The sequence below is a fragment of the Astyanax mexicanus genome, chromosome 4 (assembly GCF_023375975.1).
Source record: "Astyanax mexicanus isolate ESR-SI-001 chromosome 4, AstMex3_surface, whole genome shotgun sequence".
In the NCBI taxonomy this organism is placed as follows: domain Eukaryota; kingdom Metazoa; phylum Chordata; class Actinopteri; order Characiformes; family Acestrorhamphidae; genus Astyanax; species Astyanax mexicanus.
In genome coordinates this window covers 20,399,288-20,412,682 of record NC_064411.1, presented here as the reverse complement: position 1 = coordinate 20,412,682, position 13,395 = coordinate 20,399,288, and the positions used below count along the sequence as shown (strand labels likewise).

The following is a 13,395-nucleotide window of genomic DNA, read 5'->3' as shown; positions in this document are numbered from 1 at the left end:
ATTCACACATCAAAATATCCTTCAGTAGTCCATTAGGACATAGGCCACAGAGGATACATGCCAAACGAGAGCTTGATAGCTTGTACGGTTCCTGAGAAACAGATTTTTAGCTTTGGCTCCGCCCCCTGGGGGCGTATGTCTACACAGATTGACGGGCTACCTCAGAATCATGTTGGCATCAAAGTTGTAAAGTGGCATTAGTGTAGGTTTAAGCATTCAAAAGTTACAGCTGTTAGAGTAAATTTGGGTGTGCCACGGTAAGATTAATTTGCATATGGCGGCCATATTGTTTACAAATTTCACAATTTTTTCGATAATTATTGAGGTTGGGACTCTGCTGAGTTGTTTGACACCAAATATGACAGGATTGGTCAATGACCCTAGGACAAGTTCTCAAAAGTAGGTTTTGCATATTCTGCTAAATAGCAAAAAATCTAAGTGGGCGGAGCTTAGTGGTTCTATTGACCTTTTTGATTTGCCATTAACCAAGGAATCATATAATGCAAGAATTTTTGCTCTAGCTATCAGGGCGTAGGAGTTACGAGGCCAAACACGTTGACCTTCCCCATAGCGCCCCCTTGAGGCCGATCGGGCTCATCTTTTGAATCTGAGTAGCGGTGAGAAGTACTACCATATGACCAAGTCTCAGCCCTGTAGGCCTTACGGTTTCTTCTGCCCAATCACTTCTATGGCAGAAAAAGAATAAGAACTATAATAATAATAATAATAATCAGAACAATTACAATAGGGTTTCTAGCACTACGTGCTCGAACCCCTAAATATAGCCGCAAGCGGCGATTTACGGGGTTCGAGCGTCACAGGCAAAGAGGCCCCTGGAGGCCAATTAGGTTTAAAACCTGTTGCTGGTTGACCGTCATCACCAAACTGGATAACCAAGCTCGGTAACCAGCGTGACCATAAAGACCATAATGACAATGCTAGATGAGTGGTGTGAGTAAACTAGTTGAAAAGCATTGGTAAATTGAGCTGTAGTGTTCATCAGGTTTTATGTGGTGTCTTACTGCACTCTAGTGGGCATTTGGTGAAACAAATTCAGTTCTTAAATTGAAAAAACACAAGGCATAAAAAGGGCATATAAATAACCCGTATATAGTATATAAGTTTTGACCTGATTAACATTCCGCCTGTTAAAAGTTTGCTGGAATGTGATTGGCTAATAGTGACCACAAAAGTGTCCATATCAAATTTTCATTTGGTGTACCATTAGTGCATGGGCCATAGATGATAATTGGCTAGGATGACCTTGATAGCTTGTATGGTTCTAGAGAAACAGCTATCGAGCATTGGCCCCGCCCCCTGGGGGGTGTATGTCTACTTAAACTGACAGGGTATCTGAGAATCATGTAATGATCAAAGGACTGAAGTGGTATTAGTGTCAGGTTAAGCATTCAAAAGTTATAAGTGTTAAAGACATTTTACTGCACCATGGTAGAACTCATTTGCATATGGCGGCCATATTGTTTATAAATGTAAAGATTTTTTTAATAATTATTGAGGAGTAAGCTCTGCTGAACTGTTTGACACCAAACATGTCATGATTGGTCAAGGATCCAAGGACAAGATCTCAAAAGTAGGTTTTGCATATTATGCAAATTTTAAAAAAAATTAAGTGGGTGGAGCATAAACAAGAATGACCCAGGCGGCTGACCAGCATGAACAAGAAGGATAAATATGTTCAATTAAGCAAGACAAGCAAGATTGAATAAGTTCAGCAGAGCTTTAATTTAGAATAATTCACCTGTAGCTGTTTCACCAAATGACCACCAGAGCGCAGCAAGAGACCACATATAACCTGCTGGAAATCTATCACTCTATCAGAAAGACAGAACATTCCCTATCAGTGTGTTTCTATTTATCAAAAAGAGAAGAAACGTCCGATTGGGCTCCAAATTGGTACTCATGATCAAGTGGTCTGTATATACATGAATGTAAATTTGTGTGTTGATAGGGTCAAAGGTTCCTGACTTCTGACCATTTAGGTTTGAAAAAAGTGATAATACAGGCTTATGGCCTACAAAATGGCTGTTGCTCTTTGGCCATATTAGAGGCAAAAAAATATCTGATTTGGCTCAAAATTTGCAATCAAGATCACAATATCAATCTATATATGTATGTCAATTTCTGTGTCAATAGGGTCAAAGGTTCCTGTCTTCTGTCCATTTAGATTTGAAAAAAGCGATAATACAGGCTTGAGGCCTACAAAATCGCTGTAGTTTTCCAGCCGTTGTAGAGGCAAAACATGTCCGATTTGGCTTAAAATTTGCAATCAAGATCAGATTATCAGTCTATATATGTGTATAAATTTGTGTGTTGATAGGGTGAAAGGTTCCTGTCTTCTGTCCATTTAGGTTGGAAAAAAGCGATAAATAGAATAAATTGAAAATAGTTATTTTTTCACTGTAGAGCCTACTGAAGACTTATTTGGCTCATAATTGGCACATGTACTTCAAATGTCATTGTTAATTAGTAGCTTCAACAGTTTTGGCATGTTTTAAACTTTGACAGAGTTTTGGCCAAATAACTCTGAAAAGGCTTTCACGTACATGTTTGATCAAGGTGTTGGGGCCATAAAAAGTTAAAATTCCAACATTTTTTTGATAATTATTTACCTACACGGTCTCAAGATTGTGAAAAGACCAAAGTTGATTTAATTGGTTGAATATCCAGGGACTAGTTCGAAAAGTGCAATTTTTACTCTACTGGCCACTGATGCAAAACAATACATTTTTGGTAAAGACATGTAATTACAAAGTTGTAAAAGTTACAGCAAAGCATACAACTCAAAAAGAATAACAAGCCTAGGTCACTTGTACCTTTAGATATAACTGATTTTCTGCTATAGCGCCCCCTAGAGGCCAATCAACGCCATATTTTAATGGATGATAAAAGGCCCTCATATACATGTACAATATAAGTATCGTCCTGATTGGTGATTGTTTAGCCTGTCAAAAGCTTGCTGTAATCTGATTGGCTAATAGCGACCACAAAAATTCACACATCAAAATATCCTTCGGTAGACCATTAGGACATAGGCCACAGAGGATACATGCCAAACGAGAGCTTGATAGCTTGTACGGTTCCTGAGAAACAGATTTTTAGCTTTGGCTCCGCCCCCTGGGGGCGTACGTCTACACAGATTGACAGGCTACCTCAGAATCATGTTATTACCAAAGGTCTAAAGCGGCATTAGTGTCAGTTTAAGCATTCAAAAGTTACAGCTGTTAGAGTGAATTTTGGTGTGCCACGGTAAGATTAATTTGCATATGGCGGCCATATTGTTTACAAGTTTCAAGATTTTTTCGATAATTATTGAGGTTGGGACTCTGCTGAGTTGTTTGACACCAAACTTGTCAGGATTGGTCAAAAATCCACAGACTAGTTCGCAAAAGTAGGTTTTGCATTTTATGCTAAATAGCAAAAAATCTAAGTGGGCGGAGCTTAGTGGTTCTATTGACCTTTTTGATTTGCCATTAACCAAGGAATCATATAATGCAAGAATTTTTGCTCTAGCTATCAGGGTGTGGGAGTTACGAGGCCAAACGCGTTGACCTTCGCCATAGCGCCCCCTTGAGGCCGATCGGGCTCATCTTTTGAATCTGAGTAGCGGTGAGAAGTACTACCATATGACCAAGTCTCAGCCCTGTAGGCCTTACGGTTTCTTCTGCCCAATCACTTCTATGGCAGAAAAAGAATAAGAAATATAGCCGCAAGCGGCGATTTACGGGGTTCGAGCGTTACAGGCAAAGAGACCCCTGGAGGCCAGTTAGGCTTAAAACATGTTGCCGGTTGACCGGCATCGCCAAACTGGATGAGGATAACCAGCATGACCGTGAAGACCAAGCTAGATTACCAGCATGACTAATCTGGATGACAAACTTGTTGACCATATTGACCAAGCTGGAAGACCATAATGACCAAACTGGATGACCAGCATAGCAAAGGTGGTTGGCCAGTATGACCAAGCTGGAAGACCACCATTACTATGAGGACAAAGCTGAATGACCAGCAGGACCATAATGACCAATGTGAATGGCCAGCATGACCAAGCTGGATGGCCAGCATAACCAAGCTGGGTGACCAGCGTGACCATAAAGACCATAATGGCAATGCTAGATGAGTGGTGTGAGTAAACTAGTTGAAAAGCATTGATAAATTGAGCTGTAGTGTTCATCAGGTTTTATGTGGTGTCTTACTGCACTCTAGTGGGCATTTGGTGAAACAAATTCAGTTCTTAAATTGAAAAAACACAAGGCATAAAAAGGGCATATAAATAACCCGTATATAGTATATAAGTTTTGACCTGATTAACATTCCACCTGTTAAAAGCTTGCTGGAATGTGATTGGCTAATAGTGACCACAAAAGTGTCCATATCAAATTTTCATTTGGTGTACCATTAGTGCATGGGCCATAGATGATAATTGGCTAGGATGACCTTGATAGCTTGTATGGTTCTAGAGAAACAGCTATCGAGCATTGGCCCCGCCCCCTGGGGGGGTGTATGTCTACTTGAACTGACAGGGTATCTGAGAATCATGTAATGATCAAAGGACTGAAGTGGTATTAGTGTCAGGTTAAGCATTCAAAAGTTATAAGTGTTAAAGACATTTTACTGCACCATGGTAGAACTCATTTGCATATGGCGGCCATATTGTTTATAAATGTAAAGATTTTTTTTTATAATTATTGAGGAGTAAGCTCTGCTGAACTGTTTGACACCAAACATGTCATGATTGGTCAAGGATCCAAGGACAAGATCTCAAAAGTAGGTTTTGCATATTATGCAAATTAAAAAAAAATTAAGTGGGTGGAGCATAAACAAGAATGACCCAGGCGGCTGACCAGCATGAACAAGAAGGATAAATATGTTCAATTAAGCAAGACAAGCAAGATTGAATAAGTTCAGCAGAGCTTTAATTTAGAATAATTCACCTGTAGCTGTTTCACCAAATGACCACCAGAGCGCAGCAAGAGACCACATATAACCTGCTGGAAATCTATCACTCTATCAAAAAGACAGAACATTCCCTATCAGTGTGTTTCTATTTATTAAAAAGAGAAGAAAAGTCCGATTGGGCTCCAAATTGGTACTCATGATCAAGTTGTCTGTATATACATGTATGTAAATTTGTGTGTTGATAGGGTCAAAGGTTCCTGACTTCTGACCATTTAGGTTTGAAAAAAGTGATGATACAGGCTTATGGCCTACAAAATGGCTGTTGCTCTTTGGCCATATTAGAGGCAAAAAATATCTGATTTGACTCAAAATTTGCAATCAGGATCACAATATCAGTCTATACATGTATGTAAATTTCTGTGTCAATAGGGTCTAAGGTTCCTGACTTCTGTCCATTTAGATTTGAAAAAAGCGATAATACAGGCTTGAGGCCTACAAAATCGCTGTAGTTTTCCAGCCGTTGTAGAGGCAAAACATGTCCGATTTGGCTGAAACTTTGCAATCAAGATCAGATTATCAGTCTATATATGTGTATAAATTTGTGTGTTGATAGGGTGAAAGGTTCCTGTCTTCTGTCCATTTAGGTTGGAAAATAGCGATAAATAGAATAAATTGAAAATAGTTATTTTTTCACTGTAGAGCCTACTGAAGACTTATTTGGCTCATACTTGGCACATGTACTTCAAATGTCATTGTTAATTAGTAGCTTCAACAGTTTTGGCATGTTTTAAACTTTGACAGAGTTTTGGCCAAATAACTCTGAATAGGCTTTCACGTACATGTTTGATCAAGGTTTATGGGCCTCAAATAGTGAAAATGTCAAGATTTTTTTGATAATTATTTACCTACAGGGTCTCAAGATTGCATCAAGATCCAATTTGTTTTGATTGATTAAGGACTTAAAGACAAGTTCGAAAAGAGCAATTTTTACTCTTTTGGCCACTGATGAAAATCTTTGCATTTTTGGTAAACATATGTAATTAGAAAGTTGTAAAGGCTACAGCAAAGTATACAACTAAAAAAGAATAACAAGCCTAGGCCACTTGTACCTTTAGATATAACTTATTTTCTGCTATAGCGCCCCCTTGAGGCCAATCAACGCCATATTTTAATGGATGATAGAAGGCCCTGAGATACATGTAGGGTATAAGTATCGTCCTGATTGGTCATTGTTTAGCCTGTCAAAAGCTTGCTGGAATCTGATTGGCTAATAACGATTGCAAAAAATTGCATATCAAATTTTCCTTCTGTAAAACATTAGGACATAGGTAATAGATGATACATGCCAAAGGAGAGCTTCATAGCTTGTACGGTTCCTGAGAAACAGATTTTTAGCTTTGGCTCCGCCCCCTGGGGGCGTATGTCTACACAGATTGAGGTGGTACCTCAGAATCATGTTGACATCAAAGTTGTAAAGTGGCATTAGTGTAGGTTTAAGCATTCAAAAGTTACAGCTGTTAGAGTAAATTTGGGTGTGCCACGGTAAGATTAATTTGCATATGGTGGCCATATTGTTTAAAAATTTCTCCATTTTTTCGATAATTATTGAGGTTAGGACTCTGCTGAGTTGTTTGACACCAAATATGACAGGATTGGTCAATGACCCTAGGACAAGTTCTCAAAAGTAGGTTTTGCATATTATGCTAAATAGCAAAAAATCTAAGTGGGCGGAGCTTAGTGGTTCTATTGACCTTTTTGATTTGCCATTAACCAAGGAATCATATAATGCAAGAATTTTTGCTCTAGCTATCAGGGCGTAGGAGTTATGAGGCCAAACGCGTTGACCTTTGCCATAGCGCCCCCTTGAGGCCGATCGGGCTCATCTTTTGAATCTGAGTAGCGGTGAGAAGTACTACCATATGACCAAGTCTCAGCCCTGTAGGCCTTACGGTTTCTTCTGCCCAATCACTTCTATGGCAGAAAAAGAATAAGAACTATAATAATAATCAGAACAATTACAATAGGGTTTCTAGCACTACGTGCTCGAACCCCTAACTATAATAATAATAATAATAATCAGAACAATTACAATAGGGTTTCTAGCACTACGTGCTCGAACCCCTAATAATAATAATCAGAACAATTACAATAGGGTTTCTAGCACTACGTGCTCGAACCCCTAATAATAATAATCAGAACAATTACAATAGGGTTTCTAGCACTACGTGCTCGAACCCCTAATAATCAGAACAATTACAATAGGGTTTCTAGCACTACGTGCTCGAACCCCTAATAAAAATGCTATGAAAATGAACATATGAAAGTCAGATATTGCTCTTCAGCCATGCTTCAACAGAATTATTTAAAATATATATAAAAATCTCATGAAATAGGCCTGGGCAGAAAAGATTGGAACCCTTAACTTAATATTTAGTTGCACAACCTTTTAAGGTAATCACTGCAATTAAACGATTCCTGCAGCTCTCAGCAGGTATTTTGGTCCACTCATGAGTTAACTGCTCCTGCTGCCTCAGGTTTGAAAGAGCTTTTCCAGACGGCTCCATGTTTCAGCTCCTTCCAAAGATGCTCAATAGGATTTAGGTCAGCACTCATAGAAGCACTTCAGAATAGTCTAACGTTTTCCTCTTAGCCAATCGTGGGTGTTTCTATCTGTGTGTTTTGGGTCATTATCCTGTTGCAAGACCCATGACCTGCGACTGAGACCAAGCTTTCTGACACTGAGCAGCACTTTTCTCTCTAGAAGCTCTTGATAGTCTTGAGATTTTATTGTACCCTGAACAGATTTAAGACCCCCTGTACCAGGTGCAGCAAAGCAGCTCCAGAACATAACAGAGCCTCCACCATACATCTGTAAACATAGAGCTGATGTGTCTTGACAAAAAGTTCCAGAAGCTTTGTGGCTTCTCAACATGTAGTTTGGAAATTTCCAGTCTGGCTTTTCAATGTTTTGTTTTCAACATTGGTGTCCTCCTTGGTCATCTCCCATTAAAGTTCACTTTGGCCCAAACAGTGATGGTGTGATCTGACACTGATGCTCCTCGAGCTTAAAGTTCACCTTTAATCTTTTAGAAGTTTTGCTGGGCTCTTTTGTTACCTTTCGTATTATCCGTCTCTTTGATTTGTTATCAGTTTTCCTCCTGCGGAAGGGAAATTAGCTACAGTCTTGTGGATGTTAAATTCCTGAATAATATGTGAACTGTAGTCACAGGAACATCAAGCTGCTTAAAAATGGTTTTATAACCTTTAACTTTAACATGCCTTTAATTGAATTTAATTGTCTCCTGAAACAAATCTTTCCATCACTTCCTCTGGTCCATGTTGAGTGTGGTACACACCACTTCACCAAACAGCATAGTGACTACCTGTAGCCCTATATATATAGACCCACTGATTGATTAGAAGATTTAGACACCTGTGATGCTAATTAGTGGACACACTTGATTTAACATGTTAAAAAAATTATGTTGAAGCACAGTTTAAATGTCAGATTTAAACAGATAAATGTTCAAATGTCAGATTTTCATTTATTTATTTTCATATAATTTAGTATGAAAATAAATAATATATAGTATGATTTAGTATTTCTTTTGTCACATTCAAGTTATTTCTGTGACCATTGTGGGTTTTTCATTCACGCTTCATTTTCCTCCAAATCTCTCTCCCCATGCTCTCTCTCTCTCTCTCACACACACACACACAGCTGAAGACATGTTTCCTCTTTCCAGGCGGTTAAAGGTGGAATATGGAGCTACTCTAGAGTTTATTTCCTCCATTAAAGCTCTCAGTTAAAATCAGTTACTCAGCACATTAAAATATTCTTATTTATACTGACATTAGAAATACAGCAATAATAAACTAGGTCTGCCAGACACAACACACTGCACAATGATTGTTGTCCCTTCACAGAATATTGTTGTGATTAATACAATTAATGTTTTAATTTGATTGATATAACTTATATAAATATAATTTAGTTTTGCCAATCTAACACTGATGCATTTATTCAAGAATATCTGGTAGGTCACATGGTGCAGTGTTCAATATTTAAAGGTGTGATTTTAATGTTTAAATATTGAATATATTGTTTGTTTTCATTAATACATTTAGTAAGCAAATCTTACGATCATTTAAGAAGTGCAGTTTATTACAATATAATACTTTTCTAAACATGTTTTTGAATAATGCAAAATGCTGTTTTTTATCTGACAAAATTAAGAAAAATATTTAGATACTGATTGATTCATTACATACAGAAAAACTTGTGTGTGTGTGTGCGTGTGTTATGCTTTAAAAAGGTAAATTATAGAAGAAGTAAATGATGTAAGTGATGTTTCACTCACTGTGGGTCAGAGGTCATATCTTCACTGCTGAAATTAGGACGATGTTCGATGGACTGGTCACTCTTCATAGAAACACAGCTGGGTTCTGGAGAAGCTCCTCTCTGGGTTTCAGTTCTGTTAACATTAAACACAGTGAAACTCCAGCATTTACACAGTGAAACTCCAACACACAGCACATCTTTAATAAAGATCAGGAACTGAAGAGCTTCACTCTCAGAACAGGGGTGGGTTTCCCGAAAACGATCAATCTTAGCGAATAACGAACGAACGAACGAATGACGTGTGTAAAGAACGAGCCAGTTCTGCGAGTGTTTCCCCAAAGAGCAACGTGAAAATTAACGAACGAGGTTAAAGAACGTCTTTGTTGACTCCTCCCCAAAACAGCGCACTCAATCGATCCACAAATATCGATTCAACACTGCCAATATGCAGTATTTATTCACTATTACACGTAGAAACGTGTTGTAATTAACAACATTATACTCCTAAAGATACATATGACTAAATAAATACTCGAAAATCTAATCTATTTTAAAACATTAAACTTTTTTTTTTACATTTTTAAAACTATTACTGTTAATATATATTATATTAATAGATAGTATACTAATATTATTATGGTAATATTGATAGTAATATTAATTTATTATTATTCTAATTATTAATATTATAAAAATAATCTAATAATACATATACGTATGTTCCTCTGTGTGTGTGTATATATATATATATTACATTTTAAACCAACAGAAATATGTTTTGTACTTTATACTGTAAAGCTCCAGCTCATTCTAAATCACCATCTCAGTTGGGTTTAGGTCAGGGGATTGTCAAGGCCATGCTCCTTTTTGTTTACTAAATAATTCCATTTGCGTCAATTAGTTTTCATGGTTTTAATAATAATAGACAATGTAAAAAAAAAAAAAAATGGAATGAGACGTGTCCAACTTTTGCGAGCTGACACACCCCAGAGTTTGCCCAGATGAACGGCCACAATGTTGGTTAGAAGCACCTGATTAAGGAATAATATTAAATATTACCTGCACTTCACCGATACCCTTTACAATACGTGTAGGTGTGATTAAAGACACCGCAGGCGTCCCTGCACCGCATACCAGGGATTTTCCCAATAGCATGGAAATATATTGTATTGTGCTGTAATTCCCGGGCTGGTGGGAAGTGTATATAAGTGTGTGTATGCCACATAACAGCCTGATTACAGAATCCACGGACTTGGTGACTTTGCAGCTTTGCTTAGACCGTGAGCATCATCTGCAGGAACTGACTGATTGCATTTCTTGCAGCAATAATGTCAAGACTTCTACCATCGCTAATCTGGATTTTAATAATTTATTCGTGGGTTTGATTGGTCAATTCCAATATGCCCAGTTAGACTACAAGCCACAGTTTGCATTATAATATAATATAATATAATATAATATAATATAATATAATATAATATAATATAATATAATATAATGTAATGTAATATAATGTAATATAATGTAATATAATGTAATATAACTTATTCATTCACTTACTCACTCGTCAACCACTTTATCCGGTCGCGGGGAGGGGGGGGGGGGGGGGGTTGACACTGATGCTCCTCAAGCTTAAAGTTCACCTTTAATCTTTTAGAAGTTTTGCTGGGCTCTTTTGTTACCTTTCGTATTATCCGTCTCTTTGATTTGTTATCAGTTTTCCTCCTGCGGAAGGGAAATTAGCTACAGTCCTGTGGATGTTAAATTCCTGAATAATATGTGAACTGTAGTCACAGGAACATCAAGCTGCTTAAAAATGGTTTTATAACCTTTAACTTTAACATGCCTTTAATTGAATTTAATTGTCTCCTGAAACAAATCTTTCCATCACTTCCTCTGGTCCATGTTGAGTGTGGTACACACCACTTCACCAAACAGCACAGTGACTACCTGTAGCCCTATATATATAGACCCACTGATTGATTAGAAGATTTAGACACCTGTGATTCTAATTAGTGGACACACTTGATTTAACATGTGCCTTTAGTCACATTATTTTCAGAGGTACCATCATTTTTGTCCAGGCCTGATTAATGAGTTTACTTTTTAAAACAATTATGTTGAAGCACAGTTTAAATGTCAGATTTAAACAGATAAATGTTCAAATGTCAGATTTTCATTTATTTATTTTCATAGAATTTTTATTTAGTATTTCTTTTGTCACATTCAAGTTATTTCTGTGACCATTGTGGGTTTTTCATTCACGCTTCATTTTCCTCCAAATCTCTCTCCCCATGCTCTCTCTCTCTCACACACACACACACACACACACACACACACACACACACACACAGCTGAAGACATGTTTCCTCTTTCCAGGCTGTTAAAGGTGGAATATGGAGCTACTCTAGAGTTTATTTCCTCCATTAAAGCTCTCAGTTAAAATCAGTCACTCAGCACATTAAAATATTCTCATTTATACTGACATTAGAAATACAGCAATAATAATCTAGGTCTGCCAGACACAACACACTGCACAATGATTGTTGTCCCTTCACAGAATATTGTTGTGATTAATACAATTAAAGATTTAATTTGATTGATATAACTTATATAAATATAATTTAGTTTTGCTTTTCTAACACTGATGCTTTTATTCAAGAATATCTGGTAGGTCACATGGTGCACTGTTCAATATTTGAAGGTGTGAGTTTAATGTTTAAATATTAAATATATTGTTTTCATTAATACATTTAGTAAGCAAATCTTACGATCATTTAAGAATTGCAGTTTATTACAATATAATACTTTTCTAAACATGTTTTTTAATAATGCAAAATACTGTTTTTTTTATCTGACAAAATTAAGAAAAATATTTAGATACTGATTGATTCATTACATACAGAAAAACTTTTGTGTGTGTGTGTGTGTGTGTGTTATATGCTTTAAAAAGGTAAATTATAGTAAAATCAGTAAATGATGTAAGTGATGTTTCACTCACTGTGGGTCAGAGGTCATATCTTCACTGCTGAAAGTAGGAGGAAGATCGATGGATGCGTCACTCTTCATAGAAACACAGCTGGGTTCTGGAGAAGCTCCTCTCTGGGTTTCAGTTCTGTTAACATTAAACACAGTGAAACTCCAGCATTTACACAGTGAAACTCCAACACACAGCACATCTTTAATAAAGATCAGGAACTGAAGAGCTTCACTCTCAGAACAGGGGTGGGTTTCCCGAAAACGATCAATCTTAGTGAATAACGAACGAACGACGTGTGTAAAGAAAGAGACAGTTCTGCGAGTGTTTCCCCAAAGAGCAACGTGAAAATTAACGAACGAGGTTAAAGAACGTCTTTGTTGACTCCTCCCCCAAAACAGCACACTCAATCGATCCACAAATATCGATTCAACACTGCCAATATGCAGTATTTATTCACTACTACACCCTAAAAACGTAGAAACGTGTTGTAATTAACAACATTATACTCCTAAAGATACATATGACTAAATAAATACTCGAAAATCTAATCTATTTTAAAACATTAAACTTTTTTTTTTACATTTTTAAAACTATTACTGTTAATATATATTATATTAATAGATAGTATACTAATATTATTATGGTAATATTGATAGTAATATTAATTTATTATTATTCTAATTATTAATATTATAAAAATAATCTAATAATACATACGTTCCTGTGTGTGTGTGTGTATATATATATATATATATATATATATATTACATTTTAAACCAACAGAAATATGTTTTGTACTTTATACTGTGAAGCTCCAGCTCATTCTAAAATCACCATCTCAGTTGGGTTTAGGTCAAGGCCATGCTCCTTTTTGTTTACTAAATAATTCCATTTGCGTCAATTAGTTTTCATGGTTTTAATAATAATCGACAATGTAAAAAAAAAAAAAAAACATGGAATGAGACGTGTCCAACTTTTGCGAGCTGACACACCCCAGAGTTTGCCCAGATGAACGGCCACAATGTTGGTTAGGAGTGGCTGGAGTCTATACCAGCTGGCATTGGGCTGAAGGCAGTATACACCCTGGACAGGATGCCAATCCAATCTTTAATGCCAATCTTTAAGAATAACATAAGAATAACTAAAGTAGTACTTT

The 13,395-nt window shown here is 36.8% G+C and overlaps 2 protein-coding genes across 18 annotated transcripts in view; one reads left to right on the top strand and one right to left on the bottom strand.

Annotated features, from left to right (window-relative positions):
• Window positions 1–13,395, top strand: part of LOC111196650 (zinc finger protein 239) — a 307,776-nt gene that overhangs the window by 241,286 nt on the left and 53,095 nt on the right. The gene's annotated exons all lie outside the window — the stretch shown is intronic.
• Window positions 1–13,395, bottom strand: part of LOC111196860 (NACHT, LRR and PYD domains-containing protein 14-like) — a 318,472-nt gene that overhangs the window by 302,843 nt on the left and 2,234 nt on the right. For 9 of the 16 annotated variants that reach the window (XM_049477047.1, XM_049477053.1, XM_049477054.1 and 6 more), the window contains 2 exons: window positions 12,261–12,374; window positions 9,279–9,392 (listed from right to left, as the gene is read on the bottom strand). The exons of 2 other annotated variants lie outside the window; for them this stretch is intronic. In XM_049477047.1, the coding sequence (XP_049333004.1) occupies window positions 9,279–9,392; window positions 12,261–12,374 (228 nt within the window). The remainder of the gene's footprint in view (window positions 1–9,278; window positions 9,393–12,260; window positions 12,375–13,395) is intronic. 5 more of the 16 variants (XM_049477050.1, XM_049477061.1, XM_049477057.1 and 2 more) reach the window with 2 other exon arrangements.